This window comes from Podarcis bocagei, assembly GCF_964188305.1.
Source record: "Podarcis bocagei genome assembly, chromosome: 2".
NCBI classification, from domain to species: Eukaryota; Metazoa; Chordata; class Lepidosauria; order Squamata; family Lacertidae; genus Podarcis; species Podarcis bocagei.
The window spans coordinates 23,204,657-23,231,448 of NC_138126.1; the positions used below are offsets into that span (position 1 = coordinate 23,204,657).

A 26,792-nucleotide genomic window follows, 5' to 3' on the forward strand; every position below is an offset into this window, starting at 1 on the left:
CACTTCCAAGCACTTCTCTGAGATATCCCTGTTCCCTGCATCAAGGTTGCATGGCTTTGAATCTTACACAATACTCCTGTTATCTTTGACGTCTGTTACAATTGCAAGGACATTGACCTTCTCCAATACAAAGTGGTCAAAAGGCCAGACTATGCTTGTTAGATACATAGCATGGAGTTATATAGTATTGCTCTTAATTAAAGGGGGTGGTGGGTGGGAATCCTTATCAGGAGGGCAGCATAGGGTGTCTGAAGGATTGCCTCTGTCCGCATGCAACTTTGGTCTCTCCTCAGCCACCCCCTGCCCCATACAGATTACACCCATAGATTGCCTCTGGGGTGGCCAGCCTCAGAATTTACTCAACGGTATATTCAGAGTACATTTTTCAATCCGTTTCCTCAGTGCAGCCAGCACATCTCGGTTCCTCAGGCTGTATATCAAGGGATTCAGCATCGGGGTCATAATGTCACAAAACACAGAGATAACCTTATCCTGTTGTGCCGTTCTGTAGGACCTGGGTCTCATATACTTAAAACTGGCTGCTCCGTAGAAGATGCCAACCACACAGAGGTGGGACAGGCAGGTGCCAAAAGCCTTGCGCATCCCTTCCAACGATTGCATTTGTAGGACTGTGATGAGAATGGCCATGTAAGAAGCCAGGATGATGGAAAGGGGACCCAGAAGCAATATTATGCCGGTAAGGTATATCCCATGTTCATAAGTGGATGTATCAGAACAGGACAATTTCAGCAGAGCTTGGACTGTGCAGAAGAACTGATCTATCCTATTTGATTCACAGAAGGGCTGTTGGAACACAGAAATGGTGTGTATCAAGGCATGAAGAGAAGCACCGACCCAGACGCCGGCCGACATGGCCAAGCAGATCCTCTTGCTCATGAGGATGGGATACTGCAGAGGCTTGCAGATTGCCACATACCTGTCATATGACATGACACTCAGTAGGAGGCATTCTGCTCCTGCCATGGTCAGCGTGAAAAACATCTGTGTCGCACACCCAGCCAACTCAATCGTGTTGTCCTTCCCTAAGTAATCCACAGTCATCCTGGGGACAATAGTAGAGATTAGACAGATGTCCATGAAGGACAACTGGCTGAGGAAAAAGTACATGGGGGTCTGAAGATCCGGACCAGTTTGGATCACAAATAGGAAGAGGCAGTTTCCAGACAAGGCAATGAGGTAGGCAAGTTGGATGGCAGCAAAGAAAACAGTGTGCATCACGGTGTGGTTGAGAAGACCGAGAAGAATGAACTCAGTCCAGGACGTCCCATTCATCCTTCGTGTCAGAGGTGCACCTAAAAAGATGGAGGCATGAGAACTGGAGCAGAGCAAGGGCGAGATGAGAAGTGATGAAGGAAGCAGTCCAGGGGAAGGAGACAGATATGAGCAAAGGAACACCCTAGCTGCCGGAACTTCTTTTTCAAACATTCTCTAAAGTAGCTCCATGTTATGTATTCAGTGGTCAGTGAGATTACATACGTCATGCTGAAATGAGGATGGTTGGGGGGAAACCTCCAGGCTTGTATGGTTTAATTAGATTTGCCACATGTCCGTTTCCCCCTGGAAATGTCCAGAATTCCAATGTTGAAATTACAATCCGGGGGGAATTTCGAAAAATGGGCAAAATGTTTGGGTTTTTGCCAAAGGTCAACAACTTTTTGTGTTTGAATTTTTCCTTCTTTAGATATGGCCACCCTAGAACTTGAATCCAAAAGTTTAGTGGATTTCAGAAATCCATAGGGGTGCAGCTGAGTCATCCCAGACCTGGGACACTAAGCACATTCTCTTGGGAATAGAGGGTTGGGGAGACATTCTGTTTGCATTAAAAGACTAATCTGTCAAATCCACACTTTCCAAAACAAGGTGAGAACTAAAACGGAGCCCTCCTTTGAAAGTCACACTTACCTGAATTTTCCAGCCAACCAGTGTTAACAAACATGTATAGAAAAGTGCACATAAACAAAACAGATAACTGAAAATGGGAAAGGAAAATGAGCAGCTGGCCAACACCCCGTCCCCCCTAGACTATAACATCTTTCAAAAAAGAGAGAGCAGAAAGGACTTGGTGGGGGCCGTCGTTAGATCTGTTCATAGCCTCAGCACACCCAACAATTCTGGGGGCTGATAGTGGTCATTTGTTGGGGAGAACTGGGCTGAGTCCTGGCATTTTGAACTTCAAACCCCAACCCCAGTCCTGGTTGCCCCACTGGAAATCCAAATGCCCTTTAAAACTGTCCTGCCCCCATCTTCTTATTACCTGCAATCTACACCCCACAAAAGGTTGCTATGCTTTCCTCTGATGTTTGACTTTCCATCTGCATTCCTCTGTGAAATGCTTCTTATAGCCCAAGGAATCCTTACCAGTGGGATATGGTGCTGGAAAAATCTATTTTATTTTGCAACTATGGCTGTTCCTTTGCATCATTCAGGCAACTTAAAATGGTCTCCCTGGGAGAGAAAAGCCTTTCTGGGTTTACACGCCGCCTAAATCCCACAGCTTTAATTAAAGTTTGGGCTGGAGAAGCTGCAGCAATTGCCATTGGGATGTGGAGGGACCCAGAGACATTGAGCGAAACAGAGGCATAATAACTTTATCGAATGGGGCAGAGAATAGCCACATTCAGTATACCAGTATTTTCCAAACAGACACACTCGCAACTGAATTCTGCATATCAGGTGCAAAGACACAGAAATGCAACCAATTGGAGCTTAAAAGAGGCTAGGCACTTATTGATTTGAAAAGGAACCATATATTGATTTGAACCAATGGAGCAATTAAGAACCACCTCTTATGTCAGAGATGGGGAAACATGTAGCCCTCTGAAACCTGTGGTGGAAAGCCATGGCCAGGGGCAGTGTGTCCCATTTTGCCGCCTGAGGAGAAACGGGAAGATGCCGCCATGCCACGCCACAGTGTTTCTTACGTGGGTTGTCTAGTAGCACCCATGAAGCAGACAGCAGGTTCCTATTCATAGCTCCATGGCAGAGCGTCTGTTTTGTATGCACAAGATCCCCAGTTCTAACCCTGGCATCTCAAGGGACAACTGGGAATGTCCCTTACATTAAACTCTACAAAGCCAACCGTGAGCTGGTTTCCCTTTTACAATCAGCCTTATCTTTAGCAGCTCGTAAATCAACGAGGCCTACTTGCTCTCCTCCAGCCTAATTAGTTGGCTCGGACATCAAAAACTCTGCTGCGGCACAGAAAAGTCTTGCTTTTCCCCACATACCTCTCGCAGTCTTCCACAGTCTTACTCTCCTGCAAGTGCCTTGAATCTGGGCCCATAACCTGTTGTTGGGATACTGCCAGGGAGAAGAAGCCATCAGGCAGGCCTCCAGGTCGTCTCCGGACAATCTCCCGGTCTCCCGTTGGAACCGTATCAGTCAATTAGCAACATGAGCCTCAGACATATTTCAAGACACGTGCATACCCTTTCTGCGGAGCTTCCACAATGGAAGATTCAGCCAGGAGAGTATATTTACAGCTTTATTCAGCGTAGATCAGAACAAAGGAAAAACATGACTGCTTGCATCCGTGTTCAGGAAAACAGCCAGAACAAAAGCTATATACAAAACGAAAACTCCCAGTGAGCAGGAAGTAAACAGGCATGTGACACACAACAATCATGCCTGACCATTTAAGGTGGAACGGAACTATATCCTAACACTCCCAGTGTCATCCCTACTGAGTTGGGTGGACTCAATCTAAGGCAGTTTCCCATGCTTCTAGATGTAGCTGGGTGCCATCACCTACCAGTGTCAACCATTTGCTCTGATGTCTGGGGCAGGTGGTAGAAGGAGTTGAACATCTGAAGAGCCATAGGCGCTGCCCACAGCTCCTGTAGATAACAGCGCATCCATCATAGAGTCAGAGACGCAACTACAATACTATTTTATTGTCATTATCCAGTCAAATGTCACCATGATTCATCTTCTGTGGTCTGAGCATGGAAGCGTTCTTCTGTGCTCTGACACAGTTTCCAGTTTCCCTCTCTTGGTCACCCTGGACCTTGCTGTACTCTCTGTAGAGTCACCAACTCTCCCCTCTGCCTTCTATCTTGTGTGCTTTCAAATAGCACAATGGTGTTTTGAGACCCCACTTTAACTGTCCTGATTTCTGCTGCTTTATTGTCCCTCAGATCAGAAATGGGAGTGTTAACCATGGCATCTCCAGTCTTTCCCTTTTCACAGGGACTATGAACAACAAGAGAGAACGAGCCCGCTGGATAGGCTTTACCTCCATGTATTTGTCTTTCAAAGCCCTCCAAATTGGTGAACACCACAGCCTCTGGTGGGAGTGACTTCCATAGTTTTAACTCTGCACCGTATGGAGAAGCACATTTGCTTATCTGTCCCGAATCTTCCAGTGTCCAGTTTCATTGGATGTGCATGAATTCTAGAGAGAGGGAGAAATATTTCTCTCTCCACAGTGTTTGAAGTGGCAAAAGAGTGCTTTAGATGTATTGTGTGAATATGACCTATAATCCAGTCAATAGGCTGCATTGCACACACACACACACACACACACACACACACACACACACACACCTCTCTTTATACAAGAGGGTTTGCCAAAGACATATTCCAGCCAGGCAAAAGAAGGGTGTGGAGCAGGATCAGTGAGGGGCAAGACCTGGGAAGATTCCTGAGGGCTGGACACGGAGACCTGTGCTTCCCTACTCCTGCAGCATATTGTAGCACCCTCAGAGATTCTATCTGGGTGGGTGTCAGAAGCAGACCAGCAATAACTCACACGGCATCAGTGAAGTTAACGCTCTTTATTCAAAGAAACAAAACAGCTCAGGCCTAGAGAGCACAGCAATTCTTCCCAGCAGATCTTGCCCCAATGAGGCAGTTGTGAGGACTGAAGGTCCCCATCTTTGCACAGCTGCCTAAGTCTCCTCTTCCCCCAGGACTTCTCAAGTAATTAGAGACTCTGGCACCTTATCTGCCTCTGCTTCGCTCTCTTCATACCTCAGTGGGTTCTGAGAGACCAAGGATGAGGGGAACAGGTCACAGCAGGCATAGGAGACCCGTGGCTTCTTCATCTGTTTGCCTCATCTCTGCCTCTTGGCCCCCCTCCTCTCCAGCCTCTGCTTCTGCCTCTGAGTCTGGGCTGCTCTCTGCCACAGATGCTTCCTGCTCACAAAACCCTGTTGCCCCTTCAGCTTCCAACACCTCCTCCCGGTCTGCTCCCTCTTCTCCCTCTGGCCACTCATCATAGTCCCACCACCAATTCCCTGGCTTTCAGCTTTCTTCTCTTGGAGGTTCCCACTGCCCTTTGACATCCAGCCAGTCCCTGGCAGATGCCTGATGTATCTTAGCAAGATGCAGAAACCTTCTTGCCTCACCCCCACTCTTGAACAGTGTATGAGTCATGCAGTGACAATAGGATGGGCTACTACCGTTTTTTCCTTGTTTTCGTTTTTACTTTGCTTCTGCCCGTGAACATTAGGCACCACAGCTTACTGTTTGAAAACCAGCTTGACCAGGGCTCCTTTGACATCATTGTTCCTTAGGCTATAGATAAATGGATTCAAAAGAGCAGTCACCACACTGTAAAACAGAGAGAACTTCTTGTCCCTCTCTGGCTCATAGCTGGATGCTGGGCGCATGTATATGAACATGGCAGCCCCGTAGAAGAGCGTCACCACGGTGATGTGCGAGGTGCAGGTGGAAAAGGCTTTGAACTTTCCTTCGGCTGAACGGATGCTCAAGATGGCTGCTAAGACAAAAGCGTACGATACCACTATGAAAGAAAGTGGGACCATGAGCACAATCACCCCCACCACAAAGTCCACCAGCTCATTGACCCGGGTGTCTGCACAGGCCAATTCCAAGATGGCCGGCACCTCACAGAAAAAGTGGTTGATCTCATTAGGGCCGCAATAAGGCAGCTGCATGGTGAAGCCAGTATGCATCATGGCAAAGAAGAAGCCACAGGCCCACGACCCGGCAGCCATCTTGAGGCAGAGAGGCCTGCTCATGATGAGGGTGTAGCGCAGCGGGTGGCAGATGGCGGCATACCTATCGTAAGCCATCACAGCGTAGAGGACACACTCAGTTATCCCCAGGGACAGGAAGACGTACATCTGGGTAGCGCAGCCAGCAAAAGAGATGGTTTTCCGCTGGGATAGGAGGTGCATCAGCATCTGGGGCTCTACAGTGGTACTGTAGCTGATGTCCAAGAAGGAGAGATTGGCCAAGAAGAAGTACATGGGTGTGTGGAGACGGGAGTCTGTCCTGATAAGGATGACAATAAGGCTGTTCCCTAGCAGGGTCATCAGGTACATGGTCAGGAAGATCGCAAACAGCAGCTTCTGCATTTGGGGCTGGCTTGAGAACCCAAGAAGGATGAATTCAGTCACAGAACTTTGATTTGCCCCTGTAAGATCCTTTGCCATCCTTAGCCTAATACAAATGACAGGGAAGTTTAAAAACTGGCAATTTCACGTTAAAATGCATGAACAACAAACAAAATCCCCTCCCCACATCCCTATGTGAAGGTGAAGAGAACTGGACCTTCTCCACTCCCCTCATATAAAAGTCTCATAGTTCATCACCCAAACTTCCTTCCCAATATCATCTATAGCAGAAATGCACTGGGCATGGGGGGCGGCATGGGGCAGGTAACACTGGGGACAGGGAGGGGCAGCACCTACCTGGCCTCCCATTGCCGCCTGGCCTCCGCAGCTTACCGGCAGACAGAGGGGAAGGGACAAGGAGAGGTGGTGCAAATGTACTAGCAGGAAGGGCTGGGTTGGCTCTGCCAGTGAGTTTGCACTACACTGACCACGTCGCTGCCTTGTCTCTCCCAGTAAAAGCTGTGGTGATGCCAGTGGCAGGAGGTCTGGAAAGCACTGCCACCCCTTACCATGGTCAGGTTCTCCTTCCCTCACTCCTATGCCCCTCTTTAAGGTCATCGATGTTGATGACCTGGTTAGTGGGGTAGAAGTGGAGGGATCATTAGGCGCGAGTGAGCATGCTCTTCTGAAGTTTACTATACAGCGGAAAGGAGCAGCCAAGCATACTAGGACTCAATTTCTTGACTTTAAGAAAGCCGACTTCATAAAACTTAGGGAAGTGCTGGGTGAGATCCCATGGACAGTAATACTAAAAGGAAAGGGAGTTCATGATGGCTGGGAGTTTGTTAAGAGGGAGATAGTAAAAGCACAACATCAGGCAATACCAATGAGACGGAAACATGGAAGGTGCCTAAAGAAGCCAGGGTGGCTATCTAAAGAACTTTTAACTGAGTTAAGATTAAAAAAGGATGTGTACAAAAAATGGAAAAGGGGGGAAACCACCAAAGAGGAATTCAAACAAATAGCAAGCACGTGTAGACACAAAGTCAGAAAAGCTAAAGCACAGAATGAACTCAGGCTTGCTAGAGAGGTTAAAAGCAACAAAAAAGGCTTTTATGGGTATGTTCGTAGCAAAAGGAAGAACAAAGAAACAGTGGGGTCACTCAGAGGAGAAGATGGTGAAATGCAAACATGGGACACAGATAGGGCTGAACTCCTCAATGCCTTCTTTGCCTCAGTCTTCTCCGATAAAGAAAACAATGCCCGACCTGAAGAATTTGGAGCAAATGATTCAGCAGAGGAAACACAGCCCAGAATAACTAAGGAGATAGTACAAGAATACTTGGCTAGTCTAGATGTATTCAAGTCTCCAGGGCCAGATGAACTGCATCCAAGAGTATTAAAAGAACTGACAGATGTGATCTCAGAACCACTGGCAGTCATCTTTGAGAATTCCTGGAGAACAGGCGAAGTCCCGGCAGACTGGAGGAGGGCAAATGTTGTCCCTATTTTCAAAAAGGGGAAAAGAGAGGACCCAAATAATTACCGCCCAGTCAGTCTGACATCAATACCAGGGAAGATTCTGGAGCAGATCATTAAGCAGTCTGTGAGCACCTAGAAAGGAATGCTGTGATCACCAATAGTCAGCATGGATTTCTGAAAAATAAGTCATGTCAGACTAACCTGATCTCGTTTTTTGACAGAATTACAAGCCTGGTAGATGAAGGGAACGCAGTGGATGTAGCCTACCTTGATTTCAGCAAGGCATTTGACAAGGTGCCCCATGATATTCTTGTAAAGAAGCTGGTAAAATGCGGTCTTGACTATGCTACCACTCAGTGGATTTGTAACTGGCTGACTGACCGAACCCAAAGGGTCTCATCAATGGTTCCTCTTCATCCTGGAGAAGAGTGACCAGTGGGGTGCCACAGGGTTCTGTCTTGAGCCCGGTCTTATTCAACATCTTTATCAACGACTTGGATGATGGACTCAAGGGCCTGCTGATCAAATTTGCAGATGACACCAAACTGGGCGGGGTGGTTAACACCCCAGAGGACAGGATCACACTTCAAAACGACCTTGACAGATTAGAGAACTGGGCCAAAACAAACAAGATGAATTTTAACAGGGAGAAATGTAAAGTATTGCACTTGGGCAAAAAAAATGAGAGGCACAAATACAAGATGGGGGACACCTGGCTTGAGAGCAGTACATGTGAAAAGGATCTAGGAGTCTTGGTTGACCACAAACTTGACATGAGCCAACAGTGTGACGCGGCAGCTAAAAAAGCCAATGCAATTCTGGGCTGCATCAATAGGAGTATAGCATCTAGATCAAGGGAAGTAATAGTGCCATTGTATTCTGCTCTGGTCAGACCTCACCTGGAGTACTGTGTCCAGTTCTGGGCACCACAATTCAAGAAGGACACTGACAAACTGGAACGTGTCCAGAGGAGGGCAACCAAAATGGTCAAAGGCCTGGAAACGATGCCTTATGAGGAACGGCTAAGGGAGCTGGGCATGTTTAGCCTGGAGAAGAGGAGGTTAAGGGGTGATATGATAGCCATGTTCAAATATATAAAAGGATGTCACATAGAGGAGGGAGAAAGGTTGTTTTCTGCTGCTCCAGAGAAGCGGACACGGAGCAATGGATCCAAACTACAAGAAAGAAGATTCCTCCTAAACATTAGGAAGAACTTCCTGACAGTAAGAGCTGTTTGACAGTGGAATTTGCTGCCAAGGAGTGTGGTGGAGTCTCCTTTTTTGGAGGTCTTTAAGCAGAGGCTTGACAACCATATGTCAGGAGTGCTCTGATGGTGTTTCCTGCTTGGCAGGGGGTTGGACTCGATGGCCCTTGTGGTCTCTTCCAACTCTATGATTCTATGATTCTAAGGTCAAAACCAGATATAGAAAAGGTGATCATATTATTTGTCCAGCTAGTCCAATATACATAGTCTATTGCTCCAAACAGAAGCTCTAGAGTCAAGAGGTAAAATTTCAGGGAAGCATATTTTGGCTATAGGTCAGGAGGGATTTCTTGCAGTAAAAACTGATTGACAATAGAAGAGACAACCTCATTCACTACGGTCATTTCAATAGACTCTGGATAAGGACGTTGCATTTGTACTGCGGATTGCAGACTGCATGATCTCCCAGGTCCCTTATGACTCTATGATTGTGTGCACTCTGCTGCAGCTGCAACCCCCGTCTGCCCCCCCCAACTTCATGCATGAATAGGCAGACACATTATTAAGCCACTGCCACCCCTACTTTGACCCTAGTCTGAAAATGGTCTGCTGGGGTAAGAAGCCCCTCAGAAAATGGGTTCTGTTTTCAGGAACCAGATGGTCACAATATTTAGGGACAGTGAGAATTTCCTTTACCAGGTCAGACTGGGTGATGATTCTGTTTCTTTGCTCCATCAGACTTCTCCTAGCAATGAAGGATAACTTCCTTCATCCCTATGGGCTTCTCTTTAACAAGCCTTTAGTAGTCTGGTGTCCTTCAGAGGGACTGGACTACAACTCTCGACAGCCCTGATCATTGGCTGAGATTAGAAGTCCAACAGATTTGGAGAGTCTCAGCATGGGGAAGGCTGCTTTACGGGGTCTTCAGGTCTCTCACATCCTGATGATTCCCACCCCTGTTCTGTTGCAGCCAGTCAAAGATTTTACCGCTCAGCCAAAGGTCATTTCATTCCCTCTAGCAGCAGAAGCACACATAAAGGAGGAAAACTTGTTTTTCAAGAGCCAACTGTATACATAACCACCAAAGCAAGGAAAAGCTAACTTCCTCATTGTCTTAGGTCTCAGATTCTCAGCTAACGGATCTTTCCTATACTCACACACTCATTTAGAACAGCAAGAACACCAATGGCCCTTTTAAATATTTTGGAATTTTTTGGATGAAAATCTGGAAGGTTCCATTCCTTGGTGTCCATTATGTCTATGCAGATAGAATGACAGTTTCGACTATTGAAGCATTTGCTTACCTTCATCCTTTATGGCCACAACTGGAAATAGATTCTTCTTCATGCATGAACCACTCTCTCCCAAAATTGTGCCCATACATTATTAACCTGAAAACCTGTTCAACTAGTTCTATCTCTGAAGCAGCTGTCAAGCTTCATTCTGACAGTAGAATTTGCACTTGAACCAACTGCATTTGCCACTGTTCCTCCTAGATCTACACAGAATATATATTTTGTCAATTAGGTGTCGATGTGCTACAAGGATCAGAGCTGGTCTCTGATAAAGTATGATGGATAAGTCAACAAGCCAAGGAGAAGCATAATTCAATCAAAGAAGGAAAGCGGATCATTCTGGAGAGTAACTGTTCTGCTGCTCATTGAGTGATGGATGAGAACTTAGGAGGAAACAAACAATGGTTTTATATTCTTCCAGGATGACTGTCAGTCCCAGAAGAATCCAGTTCTTGAATAAATTCACTGAGGACTCAATAGCTTGTTATTTCTGGAGCACATAAGTTGCATTGACTGGTTTCCTTCATGTTATCTGGAAAATCTTTGAGTCTCAAACATCTCTTTTCCTGCTTCCAGCAGCAAGCAATAAAACAGTAAAAACACATTTAAAAAATATATATATTGAAAACAATTATCATACAGATGCAAATGGGGACCAAATATCCCGACTTAAAAGGCTTGTTGAAAGAGGACAGTATTCAGTAGGCGCCAAAAAGACAACAGAGATGGTGCCTGTCCAATATTTAATGGGGGACGGGGAATCCCAGCGGGCAGGTGCCACAACACTAAAGCCTCAATTCTTATATTGTACAGAATGGAACTCCTGATCAGGTGGTACCTTCAAGAGGCCTTGACCTCTTGAGTACCATGATCAATTGGGTGTATAAGGGGTTAGACAATTTTTCAGGTATCCTATAGTTTTATTCCTGCCTCTCCTTCCCTTAGGTGAAGTGGCTTCCCAGCAACAATTTCATGAGAGATCCATGAGATCTCGCTGGAAGCTTCTTCTACTTTCCCCTTCTCCAGTGGTGACAACAGGGTGGGGAGGGCACCCACAGGGTCACCACCCCACAGGATTCTGCCACCCGAAGTGGCTGCCTCAGTGCGCCACATGGGTGGGCTGGCTCTGCCCCCTCTCCTTTAGTTCACCTTTCCTGCTTCCGTCTCCTTTTGTAGTCATTTGAACATCAAGTCCATCTAAGAGAGATGAATGCACGTAGTAATGAGACAGAGCAAGGTCTTCATCAATGTCTATTTTCATGAAAATCCTCTCTCACTGAAACAAGTCGCCTCTACTATTCATAACAGTTGGAATAGAAGTGACCTGATCCTGTTGTCATCAGTAGCTAGCAGTTTGTAGCAGATGGAGCATCCAGATGAGACATGAACCTTCCAATAAATGACATATTATAGCCAATAGCAGATAAGTAATTTAGTCCATTTCCAAGTTATGGGTTTCAAGTCAAGCAGCCTTTGTAAGTTCTGCCATTTAGCTGAGCACATGCAGAGATTAGCCATGTGAACCCAAAGAGAGAGGAAGAGAAGCTGGCTATTAGAAGATTCCTGTTTGATCAGTAATTAGAAACTGACAGTGGAGATAATCATTTATATGTTAAAAGGCACTCACTGTTTTAGTGTCTGAATGATACATCTTATGATCTGGGATAATTTTCCTGTGGGGAAAAAATCAATACAGAATCTAATCAAAACAAATAAATTTAAATCTCTTGAGAATCCATCACGGGCTATTTCAAATAGAAACTTTTGAAGAGTTCCATATATCTCAGAGTTTCCCTGAAGTGCTTCTTTGCAACAACTAACTACCTCCCAGAAGCAATGAACCTTATTAACTGAAACCTTTCCCCTTGAGGTTATTTTTTACAAAACAGTTTTAGTTTGTTAAAACAACAGCTCTTTAATGAACCCAATTAATATGTACCAATGGGTCTTGTTGAAGACTAAGACTATTTTCGCCCTGAGTAATGTAATTAAAGAAGTTTTAATGAGAGACTGAGTAGCACTTAGCAAATTAAAACTTGTTCAAAAGCAGAAAGACAGTTTGAACATGGAAGTTCGTTCATCTAAATTATCTTTTTTCATCTAAATTCAAATAAATTATTTTTTTACAACGGTAATGTCAATGGTGGTGACATAGCCAGAATACGGCATCCGGAAATCACTGAAACGTCCGGAAAAATCTGAACATATGGCAACCCTACAAGAAACAAATAATAGTACTAGTTTTGATTCAGCTCCAGTTAAATGCTTCCATTGTACTTAGACTGTGGATCTGGTTTGCTTTGAACCCACCACCATTGACATTACATGCTGGAAGTCTAGATTTTGGCGAATATCCTAAAAAAATAGCTCAAAAATGTCATATATATATATATATATATATATATATATATATATATATATATGCAGGTTTTGGTGTCTTCGGGTGTCTTCCCGTGTAAGAGTTGGGGTGTCTAGGCGACGTTTCGACGAGGTCTCACTCGTCATCTTCAGGCTGGTGCTTTCGGCTTCTTGTTACTGGAACAGAGCAGGATCTCAGTGTTTGAGTTCCTATAAATACTGTTGAGGGGGTATTTATAGGAACTCAAACACTGAGATCCTGCTCTGTTCCAGTAACAAGAAGCCGAAAGCACCAGCCTGAAGATGACGAGTGAGACCTCGTCGAAACGTCGCCTAGACACCCCAACTCTTACACGGGAAGACACCCGAAGACACCAAAACCTGCATTCCTGTACCCGTGAAAACCTACGAAAGCATATATATATATATATATATATATGCAGGTTTTGGTGTCTTCGGGTGTCTTCCCGTGTAAGAGTTGGGGTGTCTAGGCGACGTTTCGACGAGGTCTCACTCGTCATCTTCAGGCTGGTGCTTTCGGCTTCTTGTTACTAGTCGAAACGTCGCCTAGACACCCCAACTCTTACACGGGAAGACACCCGAAGACACCAAAACCTGCATTCCTGTACCCGTGAAAATCTACGAAAGCATATATATATATATATATATATATATATATATATATATATATTGCAAAAATGCTCAACCAATTTGGACAAAACTAAGAAAACCTCAGCAACTTTGGCCAAAAGACAACAACTTCAGTGTCCGGATTTTCACCTTCTGAAATATAGCAACCCTGGTTTATTACATTTACCGTGTTGGTCTGGATATAGGCTATACTTTCAGCCCCAGACCTGGCTTGTATGAAACCTGAATGTGGCCTATAATTGCACTCTTGTGAGGCAGCAGTAAAAGGATTGGAAAGTAGAATGCAACATCATGGACTGAATTTACTCTTGAGAGTTTTTAAAAGCCAAACCTGGTTGCTCACTCTCTTCTTTGCTCTGCTGGTCTTTATGTTCATCACGGTCCTCTCTGAAAACAGCCTCTTTCTCTATCTGATCCAGGCGGATTCTGCTCTTCACCCCCAATGTATTTTTTCCTTAGCCCGTTGGCCTTCATGGACATCTGTCAAACACTTGCCACTGGCCCTAAAATGGTTGTGGATTTTGTAAGCAAGATGAATGTCATTTCTCTGGCTAGATGTTCAGCTCAGATATTTTTCACTCTGATGACGGGTACGGCAGAATGCCTCATCCTTGCAGCAATGTCCTATGGCAGGTATGGGGCCATATGCAAGCTTTTGCAACATCCGGTCCTTACTAGGAGGAATATCTGCCTGGCTCTGATAGCGGTGGTTTGGTTGGAGACCTCTCTGCAAGTCTTGGTGCCCGCTGTTTAGGAAAGAGTCAGAAAGTACTGGGCACTTGCCTCTCCCACTTGGTGGTGGTGGGACTCTTCTATGGGGCAGCTAGGCCCAAGTACCTGAGACCCAAGGCATATCAGACACCATTCCAGGACAAAATAGTTTCAGTGTTTTGTACCATCATCATGTCAGTTTGCATTTCTTAGTGCAGAAAGGATTGATCTAATGTGTAGATAGCTTTCCTATTCTAATTCATTCAAGAGGGTTCTGGAAGCTACTGGAAGCTTCTCTGTGTGAGATAAGCAGAGGCAGAAAGGTTAACGATTGTTTAAACTAGGGGTAGGCAACCTAAAGTGCGGGGGCTGGATGTGGCCCAATCGCCTTCTCAGTCCGGCCTGCAGACTGTCCGGGAATCAGCGTGTGTGGTGTAGTGGTTAAGAGCGGTGGACTCGTAATCTGGCGAACCGGGTTCGCGTCTCCGCTCCTCCACATGCAGCTGCTGGGTGACCTTGGGCCAGTCACACTTCTCTGAAGTCTTAACAGGCCCACTCACCTCACAGAGTGTTTGTTGTGGGGGAGGAAGGGAAAGGAGAATGTTAGCCACTTTGAGACTCCTTCGGGTAGTGATAAAGCGGGATATCAAATCCAAACTCTTCTTCTTCTTCTTCTTCTTTACATGAGTAGAATGTGTCTTACCCATGCCTACCCATGGTTTAATACTTGATGGTTTCACAGGTAAGGCACAAAGTTTAGTTCAAAACAAAACTCTTTACAGATTAACTTTTGAAGAGCACTCTCTTACAAACCAAGTCTTATGTAGGCTTTCCCCACCTAGAATAGCTATCAGAGCTCTAGCCAGAAACACCCACTCAGTGCCTTCAAGCATTTAGCTAACCTTACTCACAAAGTGAAACCTTGTGCGCCTGTATCATCCTTATATGATTGTTATGCTGTCAGCATGTAACTTAAATTCTAGTCTTTCTCTCCTGACTGGTTGATTGTCTTGCCAGCTTTCATTGGTTGCTGGGTCACTAAGAGGCAGCCCCAAGGCCTGTCTGTCACACTCCCAACTACATTCTGATCACCTGCAGAGGTCTCCTTCAATTACCTAGGAGAAACTTTGGGTTTGCTTATGTGTACATTGCGCCATGTCTCTTAGGTTATGGATAACCACTCAAAGGTTGGTTCCACACTTAGTCATACACAGAGTAGGCTCACTGAAATCAACCATTCATTTCAGAAATGAACATTTATTTCAGAAACCAATGTTTATTTCAGAGGGCGGTATTCAACTCCTCGCATGTGCCGAATGACTTCTGCTTGCATTGCAGTGTTCCAGTATTGCTTTGTTCAGAGAACAAATCTAAGCCTGATTTGTATGGTCTCACATTTAAGCTTTTAACTTTAGTTCCCTCTGTAACAACGGCCATGTTGAGCGCAATTCCCCTTCCTATCAGCACACAGAAAATCTAAGGTTGAAGGTTCGTTCTTTAGGCCCATAGCAAATAAGTTTCCTTTAATTGGGAGTTAAATTCTTGGTTGAGCTTTACAGAGGAGAAATAAATTATAATAACATTGCAAAGTGAAAATGTTGATCTTTGATACAGAGCTGAGAAACCTTAATAAAATCACCTTTATATAAATCGATGGTGGATAGATGGATAGAGAGAGAAAATATTCCTCTTTCTGGATGCTCAGAACTTTTGGGCTTCCAATGAAGCCAAATGTTGGAAGAATCAGGGCGGATTAAGAAAGTATGTCTTCACCCAGTGTGTAGCTAAACTGTGGAACTTGCTCCAACAGTGATGATCACCACCGTGGATGGCTTTAGACAAGTGTTGAACCAATTCATGGAGGAAGTTTTTGATGGTTGCCAGCCATGCTGGCTATATGCTGCCTCCACAGTTGGATTTTGAAGAAGAGGAAGAAGAAGAGTTTGGATTTGATATCCCACTTTATCACTACCCTAAGGAGTCTCAAAGAGGCTAATAATCTCCTTTCCCTTCCTCCCCCACAACAAACACTCTGTGAGGTGAGTGAGGCTGAGAGACTTCAAAGAAGTGTGACTAGCCCACAGCAGCTGCATGTGGAGGAGCGGGGAAGTGAACCCGGTTTACCAGATTACGAGTCCATCACTCTTAACCACTACACCACACTGGCTCTCACAGTTTGATTTTGGTGGAATAGTTGAGAAATGGCCCTTGTCAATTCAGTGCAGTCCTACTCTAGAATATCGTGTGAAGAGACCCGAAAGAAAGAAAGAAAAATGGCGTTGGGAATACTGAAAATTAAGGGAATCCCAGACTGATTTAGCAAATGGACAGATTCCATGTCACTTAGAGAAGTCCCTTCATATTTCTTAACAGGCGAATGCAGAAGCATCTCAATGAACACCCATGCGCTATGCTATGGCAAGGTGCCTTAAAGTGCTAAATCCTTTCGAGATGCTTGCCACTACGGTCAACACCTCATCAATTGAAGACTGGGGATCAAATTCCCGAAAGCCAGCAATCAACCAGAATGTCCTACTGGAACCTACATTCAAAATAAAAAAATTCCTTCCAGTAGCACCTTAAAGACCAACTAAGTTAGTTCTTGGTATGAGCTTTCGTGTGCATGCACACTTCTTCAGATACACTGAAACAGAAGTTGCCAGATCCTTCTATATAGTGAGAATCACAAAACAGAGAAACCAGTAGGAGAACACTTCAATCTCCCAGGACATTCTATACAAGATCTCAAAGTAGCTGTTTTACTACAAAGGAATTTCAGAAATAGACTGGAAAGAGAAGCTGCTGAATTGCAACTCATTACCAAACTTAAAACCATGGAGAGACCTGGTCTGAACAGAGACATTGGATTCTTATCTCATTATACATGACTAAGCCATTTCTCACCTTCTCACCCCTTGCCTTTTCCTGTAAGACCTATTGCAGTCGTTAAGAGTCATCAACAGGCTCATCTCAGCTATCTGCCAATCTCCCATTCCCACCACCCTTCTGAGTAATACCCCTCCCCACCTTCTCACTATATAGAAGGATCTGGCAACTTCTGTTTCAGTGTATCTGAAGAAGTGTGCATGCACACAAAAGCTCATACCAAGAACTAACTTAGTTGGTCTTTAAGGTGCTACTGGAAGGAATATTTTTATTTTGACTATGGCAGACCAACACGGCTACCTATCTGCAACTGGAACCTACATTGTAAACCTTGCGTGGCTTTAGCGATGCAAACGCCAGTCTCAATTTAGAACTGATCAAAGTAACAGAAAACAGTTTTCCTCAAGGGATTTCACCCTGGTCACCATAGAACTAGAAACTATAAGTAATAAGCACCAGTTTCTACCCAAAGGACTCATGTCATTGACAAGGGAGCTCAGCTCTGTTTCGTGCAGTATTTAGATGGAATTGTGTCTAAGACCTTTCAGCACGCCAGAGTCGCTGATGTCAGATCTCTGGCAGAAACCTTCCTACCTTTCGTTCAATAGGTTGGTGTGATGAAACAGGCAGAAGGTACATTACGAGGAGAGAGCGCCTGTCCACAGGTTAGCTCTCTGATGCTTTATGAAGGGCCTGTATAGAATCTGGATCTGCTTGGTCCATAGTAATCCATCTAAGCTGTGTCCTTTAAGGAGCTAATTGTGTTTGAATATTGGAAATCTAGCTCTTCAAGGATCTAAAGGGTTCTCTTTCTGCTAATATAGGAACACATGAAGGTATGTGCTTTTTTTGTTGTTGCTGTTGCGAAGGGTGAATCTGAACCAGCCAAGTCCTATGATGAATGGTTGAAAGCCTTGGGGCTGTTTTGCCTGGAAAGGAGAAAGTTATGGGGACAAATCATAGCTGTCTTCAGATATCTGAAAGGCCATATCAGAGACAATCATAGAATCGTAGAGTTGGAAGGGACCCAATGGTCATCTAGTCCAACCCCCTTTACTCCTCACAGAGTTACAGCTCTTTCCCACCCTTAACAAAGTACAGTTTCCAGGAATCGGTGGAGGAATTCATCTGCTTTAAATGTATGGTGAGCACGCAGCTTTAAGCAAGTGGCTAGCTCTTCTAGAGAAATTAATGGAACATGTGGTTGGTGTGATAGCTCAGGCAGTAGAGCATGAGAATTTAAATCCCAGGATTGTCTGTTCAAGCCCCACATTGGGCAAAAGATTCCTGCAGAAGCCGTCCTGGTTTCTGATTTGATCCTAGACTATCCCACTTTTCCTTAGGTAAAGGTAAAGGGACCCCTGACCATTAGGTCCAGTTGTGACCGACTCTGGGGTTGCGGCGCTTTATTGGCTGAGGCAGCCGGCGTACAGCTTCCGGGTCATGTGGCCAGAATGACTAAGCTGCTTCTGGTGAACCACAGCAGCACACTGAAACGCCGTTTACCTTCCTACTGGAGCGGTACCTATTTATCTACTTGCACTTTGACGTGCTTTCGAACTGCTAGGTTGGCAGAAGCAGGGACCGAGCAACGGAAGCTCACCTCATCGTGGGGATTCAAACCGCCGACCTTCTGATCGGCAAGTCCTAGGCTCTGTGGTTTAACCCACAGTGCCACCCGCATCCCTCCCACTTTTCCTTAGGATGTCACTATTTTCATTGCAGAAATGCTGGAGGCTATGGATTTATCTGACCTCCAAGCTGTCTTTAGGCAATCCTGTATAGGGAAGGTTTTTTATGTTTATTCTGATTTTTTTTATCTTGGAAGCTGCCCAGAGGGGCTGGGCAACCCAGTAAGATGTATGGAGTATAAATAGAAAAATTATCGTTACAGTGGTACCTCGGGTTACAGATGCTTCAGGTTACAGACGCTTCAGGTTACAGACTCTGCTAACCCAGAAATAGTACCTCGGGTTAAGAACTTTGCTTCAGGATGAGAACAGAAATCGTGCACCAGCGGAGCGAGGCCCCATTAGCTAAAGTGGTACCTCAGGTTAAGAACCGTTTCAGGTTAAGAACGGACCTCCAGAACAAATTAAGTTCTTAACCCGAGGTACCACTGTATGGAATGGGACGTCCCTATTTTCACTGGAGAAATGTTGGAGAGTATGGACTAGATTGCCCTTCTATGATTCTATGATAAAAATACCCAATGGCTTGATAGCACCCGTTATGATTTCTCTCTGAAAATGAACAAGAAGCGTCTTAGCCCAGATCTAGAAATCCTTCACAGGCATGTCATCTCTCCTTCCCATTCATTCCATTGACACTAAGGTTGCCACTTGACCAGGGGAAAAGCAGACGTGCCTGCTCCTGTGTCTTTCGCAGCAGTTTGATATGAAAAACTCAGCAATAATGTTGCTAATATCAGCAGCTTGGTGGCCGTTAAATACCCTGGCTTTGTGAAAATGCATAATAAATATAAAAAGTATTTTTAAAACTCTCGTTGAAACCCTCCTCCATTGGATTGAATGAGGATGGGAAGGTCAGGCATACAAAGCAAGGGCTGTGGACTGTGGGTTGTAACACTTCATCGGTAATATTGGGAGACTAGTTTCATACATTTGCACTTTCTAAAAAGCGCTATACCTTCACCACTGTGGAAATTCTGTATATATCTTAGAAGATAAAGGTAAAGGGACCCCTGACTATTAGGTCCAGTCATGACCGACTCTGGGGTTGCGGCACTCATCTTGCTTTATTAGCCCAGAGAGCCAGCGTTTCTCCACAGACAGCTTCCGGGTCATGTGGCCAGCATGACTAAGCCACTTCTGGAGAACCAGAGCAGCACACGGAAACGCCGTTTACCTTCCTGCTGGAGCGGTACCTATTTATCTACTTGCACTTTGATGTGCTTTCGAGCTGCTAGGTTGGCAGGAGCAGGGACCGAGCAACGGGAGCTCACCCCATCACAGGGATTCAAACCGCCGACCTTCTGATCGGCAAGTCCTAGGCTCTGTGGTTTAACCCACAGCACCACCTGCGTCCCTCATCTTAGAAGATAGGAAGCTACTTTATACCCAGTCAGACTACTGGTCCATTAAGCTCACCATTGTCCACACTGGCTGACTGTTGGAATCGGGGGATGAAAAGCCAGCTGGCTTGGCCCCAGCTGGAGCGTCTCCCCTCTCAGCCTTGCCGCTGCGGAGATCCATCGATCTCTGCTCCTCCGACGTGCGTCTGTGACTCAAGCTGCCATGCAGGCTTAAGCACACACTACTCAGCAGGGAAAACAACACAACAGATCAGGCTTGAGGCATGGATACGATACTAAACTACGCATTTATTCTACATAAATCAGGACAAAGAAAACATGGCTTCTCTCCCTGCCGTTCTTCTCAGAGAGAGAAAACAAAAGCAATACAGAGCGGAAGTTCTGCTCACGCCAGCAATCTGTGCTGGAATGTAAACAGACATGGGAAATGTAACAATACACATATCTGCATCAAAGGGTGGAATGGAATTCCCAACACTGACAGCAGGGCTTCAGACAGGGCAGTCTCTCCCAGCCCTACTGGAAGATGCCTGGGATTGACCCCGGAGATGCTCCACCACTGAGCTGCAGCCCTGGTCCAGCACACTTAGGAAATTTCTGAATGGAGATCTATGAACTTGCTGGAAACTACCATCCATTGATATCCAAATACAGTAGTACCTTGGGTTAAGAACTTAATTTGTTCTGGAGGTCTGTTCTAAACCTGAAACTGTTCTTAACCTGAAGCACCGCTTTAGCTAATGGGGCCTCCTGCTGCCGCTGCGCCGCCACTGCACGATTTCTGTTCTCATCCTGAAGCAAAGTTCTTAACCCGAGGTAATATTTCTGGGCTAGTGGAGTCTGTGACCTGAAGCGTATGTAACCTGAAGCGTATGTAACCCGAGGTACCACTGTATCTTTAAGATACAAGTGCTACAAGGCTGTGTTAGCATGGTTGTGTCTGACATTGGTGGGGTTTTTTTTGGGGGGGGGGGTCAGAGGAAGACCTTGTGCCTTTTAAAACATTGTTGTTGTTTGAAATGTCCACATAAAAAACATTTAACCTGGGCCCCTCCAGAATTCTGATGCTTTGCTTTGCTTTGCTTTGCTTTGCTTTGCTTTGCTTTGCTTTGCTTTGTGGGTGCATTCCACCATATGCCATTGATGTGCTCCTTGTGCATTTGCTGTGGTGGGTTCATTGTTCTGTCATGCTCCCCCAATGCTATTGCAATATTGCGTCTGATGGAGCGTCTCCACCCCCATCGTTGAACCTGGACACTGAGGTCTAGCGCCAAGGGCCTTCTGGAGGTTCCCTCACTGTGAGAAGCGAGGTTACAGGGAAGCAGGGAGAGGGCCTTCTTGGTAGTGGCGCCCGCCCTGTGGAACGCGCTCCCGTCAGATGTCAAGGAAATAAACAACTATCTGGCATTTAGAAGACATCTGAAGGCAGCCCTGTTTAGGGAAGGTTTTAATGACTTTTGTTGGAATCCGCCCAGAGTGACTGGGGAAACCCAGCCAGATGGGCAGAGTATAAATAAATTATTATTACTATTATTATTATTATTATTATTATTATTATTATTATTATTATTATTATTATTATTGCTATCTTGAGGAGCACCTTTGCACCACTGATCAACAAAAGTGGAACAAAGCCACTCCCGAGTTAAGGAGGGGGGGGGTTGCGGGCTCACGCCCCCATCCCCATTCTTGCGGGGCTAGCCCAGCCCCGCGGGATTTAGTGATCCCATTATTCATGCCCGGCAGTGCCAGCCAATGGGCGGGCGCGGGGGGCGGGCCCAGTGGAGGGCACTTAAGGTCAGGGCAGCCCGGGCTCGCCCCTTTCCTCCGCTTCACCAGCCGCAGTTTCCCACCCACCCGCCCTTTAGGTGTGCCTTGGACTTTGCTATGGGCTTCGGCTGGTCGCCGCAAGGGGCCTGGTAGGAGTTTTTCCATTTGGCTAATTGGCTGAATTTTGAAGCCACTTGGTTTTCTCGCCTACCTCGTAGCAAAACGTCACAACTTCTTGGTTTTGGCGGTTAGGCATTGGCCGGGGTATTGTTATGCAAATGTGGTCGGGGGGGGGGGAGGTTCGCCATCACCTCCCCCGATCCTTGAAGGGTAGTTCGTTAAAGGACTCCGGGGGGCATCGCCTCGTCCGAAACCTACGGAGGCTAGGGCCTAAAGCGCGCTCCCGAGCGGTAACCCCTCGGGGAGCGCCTACGGATGTGCATCTTGGGGGGCTCCCCCTGTCGGTGCTTAACCCTTCCCGGTTAGACCGGATAGTCTGCTAGGGCCAATGCCTAAGGCCTCTTACCTGTAATCAATAAAGTTGTGGCCATTTTACGCCCATTAACCTAAATTCTGGTGTCCGTGTCTTCATTTATTCCATCTGGGGTGGGGGCGGGTATCGCCACACAATAATACCCCCCGCCCCAAAGCAAACCTTTGTGGTAAGCAAAATTTCAGCAGGAAGTTATTGGACGTGCACCAATTGCAAAGGATGTAGTATGTCCACCCAAAACCTTTTGCAGGAACAAAGAGTATTGAAAGTGAGATAATGTCTAACTTCCCCATCATGAGCCCCCAAATCATCATTAATACACAGCAAAAAAAAAAAAAAGCAAAAAGCAAAAAAACCTGGCATTCTGTGAGTTCCATCTCCTTAAATCTTATCCTTTTGTCCTCAGCTCCAGCCCAAGGAAGAGGCAATGGGTCATGAAAATGTAACATCCTGGACAGAGTTTCATCTTGTGGGGCTTCTGCATCTAAAGACCCCCACCTTATTTTTTAGCATTGTTCTGTTTATGGCTTTCGTTGCTCTGCTGGGAAACTGTCTCCTGCTGCTCCTAATCCAAATGGACTCCTCGCTTCATACGCCAATGTACTTTTTCCTCAGTCAACTATCCTGCATGGATATGGGCCAGATCCTCATTGTAGTCCCAAAAATGTCTGTGAACTTTTTAACGCAGAGGAGCACTATTTCGCTCGGCGGTTGTGTGGCCCAGATCTTCCTCACTCTGACCATGGGGAGCTCAGAGAGCCTGGTCCTGGCCGTCATGTCTTACGACAGGTACGTGGCCATCTGCAGGCCCTTGCAGTACCCAATCCTTATGCGGAGAACCATCTGCTTCATCATGACTGTTGGGATCTGGTCTACAGCAGTGCTGACCATCATGGTCATTGCGATTTACGTCCACTCTCTGCCGTACTGTGGCTCGAACGTGATCGACCATTTCGTGTGCGAGTTCCTGGCTTTGCTGAAGCTGTCCTGCTCTGACACCTCTGCCTTTGAGATCGTGGTATACCTTGACAATGTGGTCCTACTCCTCTTCCCCATCTCAGTCATTGTTTCCTCTTACGTCGCCATTCTGGTGCAAGTCTTGAGGATGCGCTCGACCGAGGGAAGGCACAAGGCTTTAGGGACTTGCCTGTCCCACTTCTGTGTCGTGGGCATATTCATTGGGGCATCTATGCTGACCTACACCACCCCTATGAACTCTTACTCAGCGCAAAGGGCCATGATCTACTCGGTCTGCATTACTGTCGTCCCCCCAATGCTCAACCCTTTTATTTACAGCTTGCGCAACAGGGATGTCCTAGCAGCTCTGCGGAAGCTCTTTGTGAAATGCGCAGCGTATTAACGGTGCCTAGAGAGGCAACAAAATTTCACACTCGTTCAGTTTTCGAAATAAATATTCAAGGTTTTAAGGTAGAACCACGACACCATGTCAAACGCCTTTGCAACAGTGGGTGGGGAAGAACAATCAAGAATACATGTCCATACTGATATGGTACATTTGCTTACAAAATTATAGGAATCACTCAGTTTCCAAGGCAAATCTTCTTTACCTTGTTATCTCTTAGTCAAAGGTGGACCTTCAGATCTTGTCAGACTAGGCTGCAGCTTCCATCATCCCTGCCACTTGGCCATGGGGGGCCAGTGTGGTGTCATGGTTAGTGTGTTGGACTTTGAGGGTTGGAATCCCCACTCAGCCATGAAGCTCACTGGGTGACCTATGGTCAGCCACTGTCTCTCAGCTTAACTTACTTAATAGTGTTGCTGTGAGGATAAAATTGGTGGAGGGAGAGAATCATGTCCACTACCTTGAACTCCCTGGATAAAAGGTGGGGTATAAATGCAATAAATAAACGAAACAAATAAAATGAATGTATGTGGGCAGAAAGACAGCAAAATCTGGAAGATGGAAACATAGAAAGAGAAGGGCTGAAGCAGTAAGGTAACTCACAGGGTCTAATTCAGGTTGATTAAGGGTGTTGACTTGTATTAGAATGATGCAGCAGTTCAAGGGATCAATACAGCTATTTCACTGCAGGTAAAGTCCCTTTCTACAGCAGCCAGTCCTTCAGAAACACAAGAGTCTAACTGAACTCTTTTTAAATCTATAGCGTCCTCTGACTCTCTGCGATGCACATCACGCTTCTTGCTCAGAGTAAAACCAAAGCACACACAGAGATCTGGGGCATGTGCAAAGTTCCAGTTGCACTGAGCTCCAGCTCACCATTTTATCTTCTGTAACCATTTTGGCAGATTTTATCCTCTGCATAGCTGTTTTGGCATTTTGTAAGACTAAACAGATTTCTACTTTGTCCAAACAGGGACTCAGCAATCATGTGCTAATTCCCCCTAGGAATTAAGGAACAATGCAACAACCCCATGTCATAGCATGACTCGGGCACATAATCTTGAAATAGCATGCCTACTTGGGGTGTGGGTGGTGCTGTGGTGTAAACCACTGAGCCTCTTGGGCTTGCTGATCGGAAGGTTGGTGGTTCAAAGCCCCATGACAAGGCGAGCTCCCATTGCTCTGTCCCAGCTTCTGCGAACCTAGCAGTTTGAAAGCACACCAGTGTAAGTAGATAATTAGGTACCACTGTGATGGGAAGGTAAACAGCATTTCCATGCACTCTGGTTTCTGTCACGGTGTTCCGTTCTGCCAGAAGCAGTCATGCTGGCCAAATGACCTGGAAAGCTGTCTGTGGACAAACACCAGCTCCCTTGGCCTGAAAGAGAGATGACCTCATAGTCACCTTTGACTGGACTTAACCATCCAGTGGTCCTTTACCTTACCTTCTACCTTTACTTGTTAATCCAGATTTATACACATGTGGGTTAATGTGTCACTAGGGCATGTCACATTAATATGCCTAAATGCTTGTCATTTCAATTTCAAAGGCCCCCATGCCACCAAATGCTAGAGCTTTTGAGATCTGTGGTACAATCTCCAGTTTTCTCATTACTTCCTTACCCAGGGCATTGGTATCACCCACTAAAACTCAGCAAAAGTCTTAATTATCTAGTATCCAAGCCAGAAATGGGAAAATAATATCCAGGACATTTTTCTTCCTATTAGCAAGCGTTAGGCATAAGTGAAATAATATAGCACTGGACTCAAGCCAGTGAAGTCCTTACAAATTGCATCAGCTGTTGAGTTTGTTCTGACTTTAATCCCTAAGGTGTGAACTTTTCCAACTTCAGTAATCCCTAAGGCTGAAAGCTGAATAAAACATTAAAAAGTTAACCCTTACAGTGTTATTCCCTTACAGTGAGATTCTAACTATGTAACTCAGAGAAGTTAAGTCCTATTGAATTCAGTTGGGGTATTTCTGTTGGGAAACTGCCAGGGAGATAGTGCCCATCATGAGCCCCCAAGCTGGGTGTCGGACGTCCATCGGCCTCCCGTAGTCACGCAGATCCAACAGTTAGCGACACGAAGCCTCTGGAAATTCCTAGCCACATTCCTAGGCTGGTGTACACTGTTTATCAGCAGATAAAAGCACAGCCAAAAGCTTGCACCGCAGAAGAGCAAAAGAGCATATTTACAGACTTTATTTAGGACATGAACAGAACAAAGAAAACACGTCCATTCTCAGTCAGCTTCTCTGACCAACTGAAATCGAAAGGAATATCAGAACAAAAACATCCTGTAAATAGGACATGCGCAGACTCTGTAACTTACAAAAGCCTGCTCCCTCTTAAGGTGGAACGGAAATATCCTAACATCCTCCCCCTTTTCGTGTAACCTGTTGTACCTGTGGTTCACCCAATTGCAACCTTTGTACATAAACCTTAAGTTGTTCTTTGTTAACAACCTTAGACAACAGATCAGCAGGAATTTCATTTCCTGGCATGTAGGACACCCGAATCAGTCCTTTCTGAATACACTCTCTTGCACGATGTAGCTTAATCTGCAAGTACTTGGTTCTCTGCTTGCAACTCTCGGAGTTCAGCAAAGCCAAACAAGATCTATTGTCTTGATACACTTGTATAGGACATTTCACAGAAACCCTGATGTCCTTAAACAGTTGCATCAACCATTCCCAATCCATGAGTGAAAATGACAGAGCATTAAGTTCTGCTTCACAGGAACTTAGGCTCACTGTTGTCTGCTTCTTGCACAACCAGTCAAACAGGCAGTGGTTGTACATGTAGCATACTCCAGAAGTGCTTGTACCATCTGTGGTGTCACTTCCAAAACTTGCATCAGCAAAGATTTCAAGACCTCCAGTCTTCTGACTGGTGAACCTCAGCCTGTAGTGCATAGTCCCTTTCAAATAGCGGGCTATGCGCTTCAGAGCTTTCCAATCCTGAACCGTAGGATTGTTGGCATGTCTGCTAAGCAGATTACAGCTTACAGCTATGTCAGGTCTTGAACATCTGGCAATGAAGTTCATCTTGCCTAGAATGCATCTGTACAGCGTTGTGTCAGAAAACGCTTCAGCAGTACTGTCTACCTGGTAACCTGTCACCATCGGTGTGTCTGCTGGGTTTGCATCAACCAAATTCAACCTGGTTAACACATCAGCAATTTTCTGTGTTTGGTGTA

At 45.6% G+C, this 26,792-nt stretch overlaps 3 protein-coding genes across 3 annotated transcripts in view; 1 reads left to right on the forward strand and 2 right to left on the reverse strand.

Moving 5' to 3' along the window:
- Window positions 1-348: 348 nt before the first annotated feature.
- Window positions 349-26,792, reverse strand: part of LOC308581470 (olfactory receptor 2T27-like) — a gene marked incomplete at its 3' end in the record, with an annotated part of 241,324 nt that continues 214,880 nt past the window's right edge. Inside the window, exon 4 of the mRNA XM_081183880.1 lies at window positions 349-937. Coding sequence (XP_081040006.1) covers window positions 349-937 — 589 coding nt within the window. The remainder of the gene's footprint in view (window positions 938-26,792) is intronic.
- The window catches only part of LOC308581040 (olfactory receptor 2D3-like), a 113,081-nt gene continuing 91,070 nt past the window's right edge, over window positions 4,782-26,792 (reverse strand). The window contains exon 5 of the mRNA XM_081183482.1: window positions 4,782-6,429. Coding sequence (XP_081039608.1) covers window positions 5,484-6,422 — 939 coding nt within the window. The 5' untranslated portion in view covers window positions 6,423-6,429 and the 3' untranslated portion in view covers window positions 4,782-5,483. The remainder of the gene's footprint in view (window positions 6,430-26,792) is intronic.
- LOC308579684 (olfactory receptor 2Z1-like) lies at window positions 22,656-23,588 on the forward strand (the record flags this gene model as incomplete). Its single annotated transcript, XM_081180620.1, has 1 exon — window positions 22,656-23,588. The coding sequence occupies one exon, from the start codon at window positions 22,656-22,658 to the stop codon at window positions 23,586-23,588; it is 933 nt and encodes a 310-aa protein (XP_081036746.1).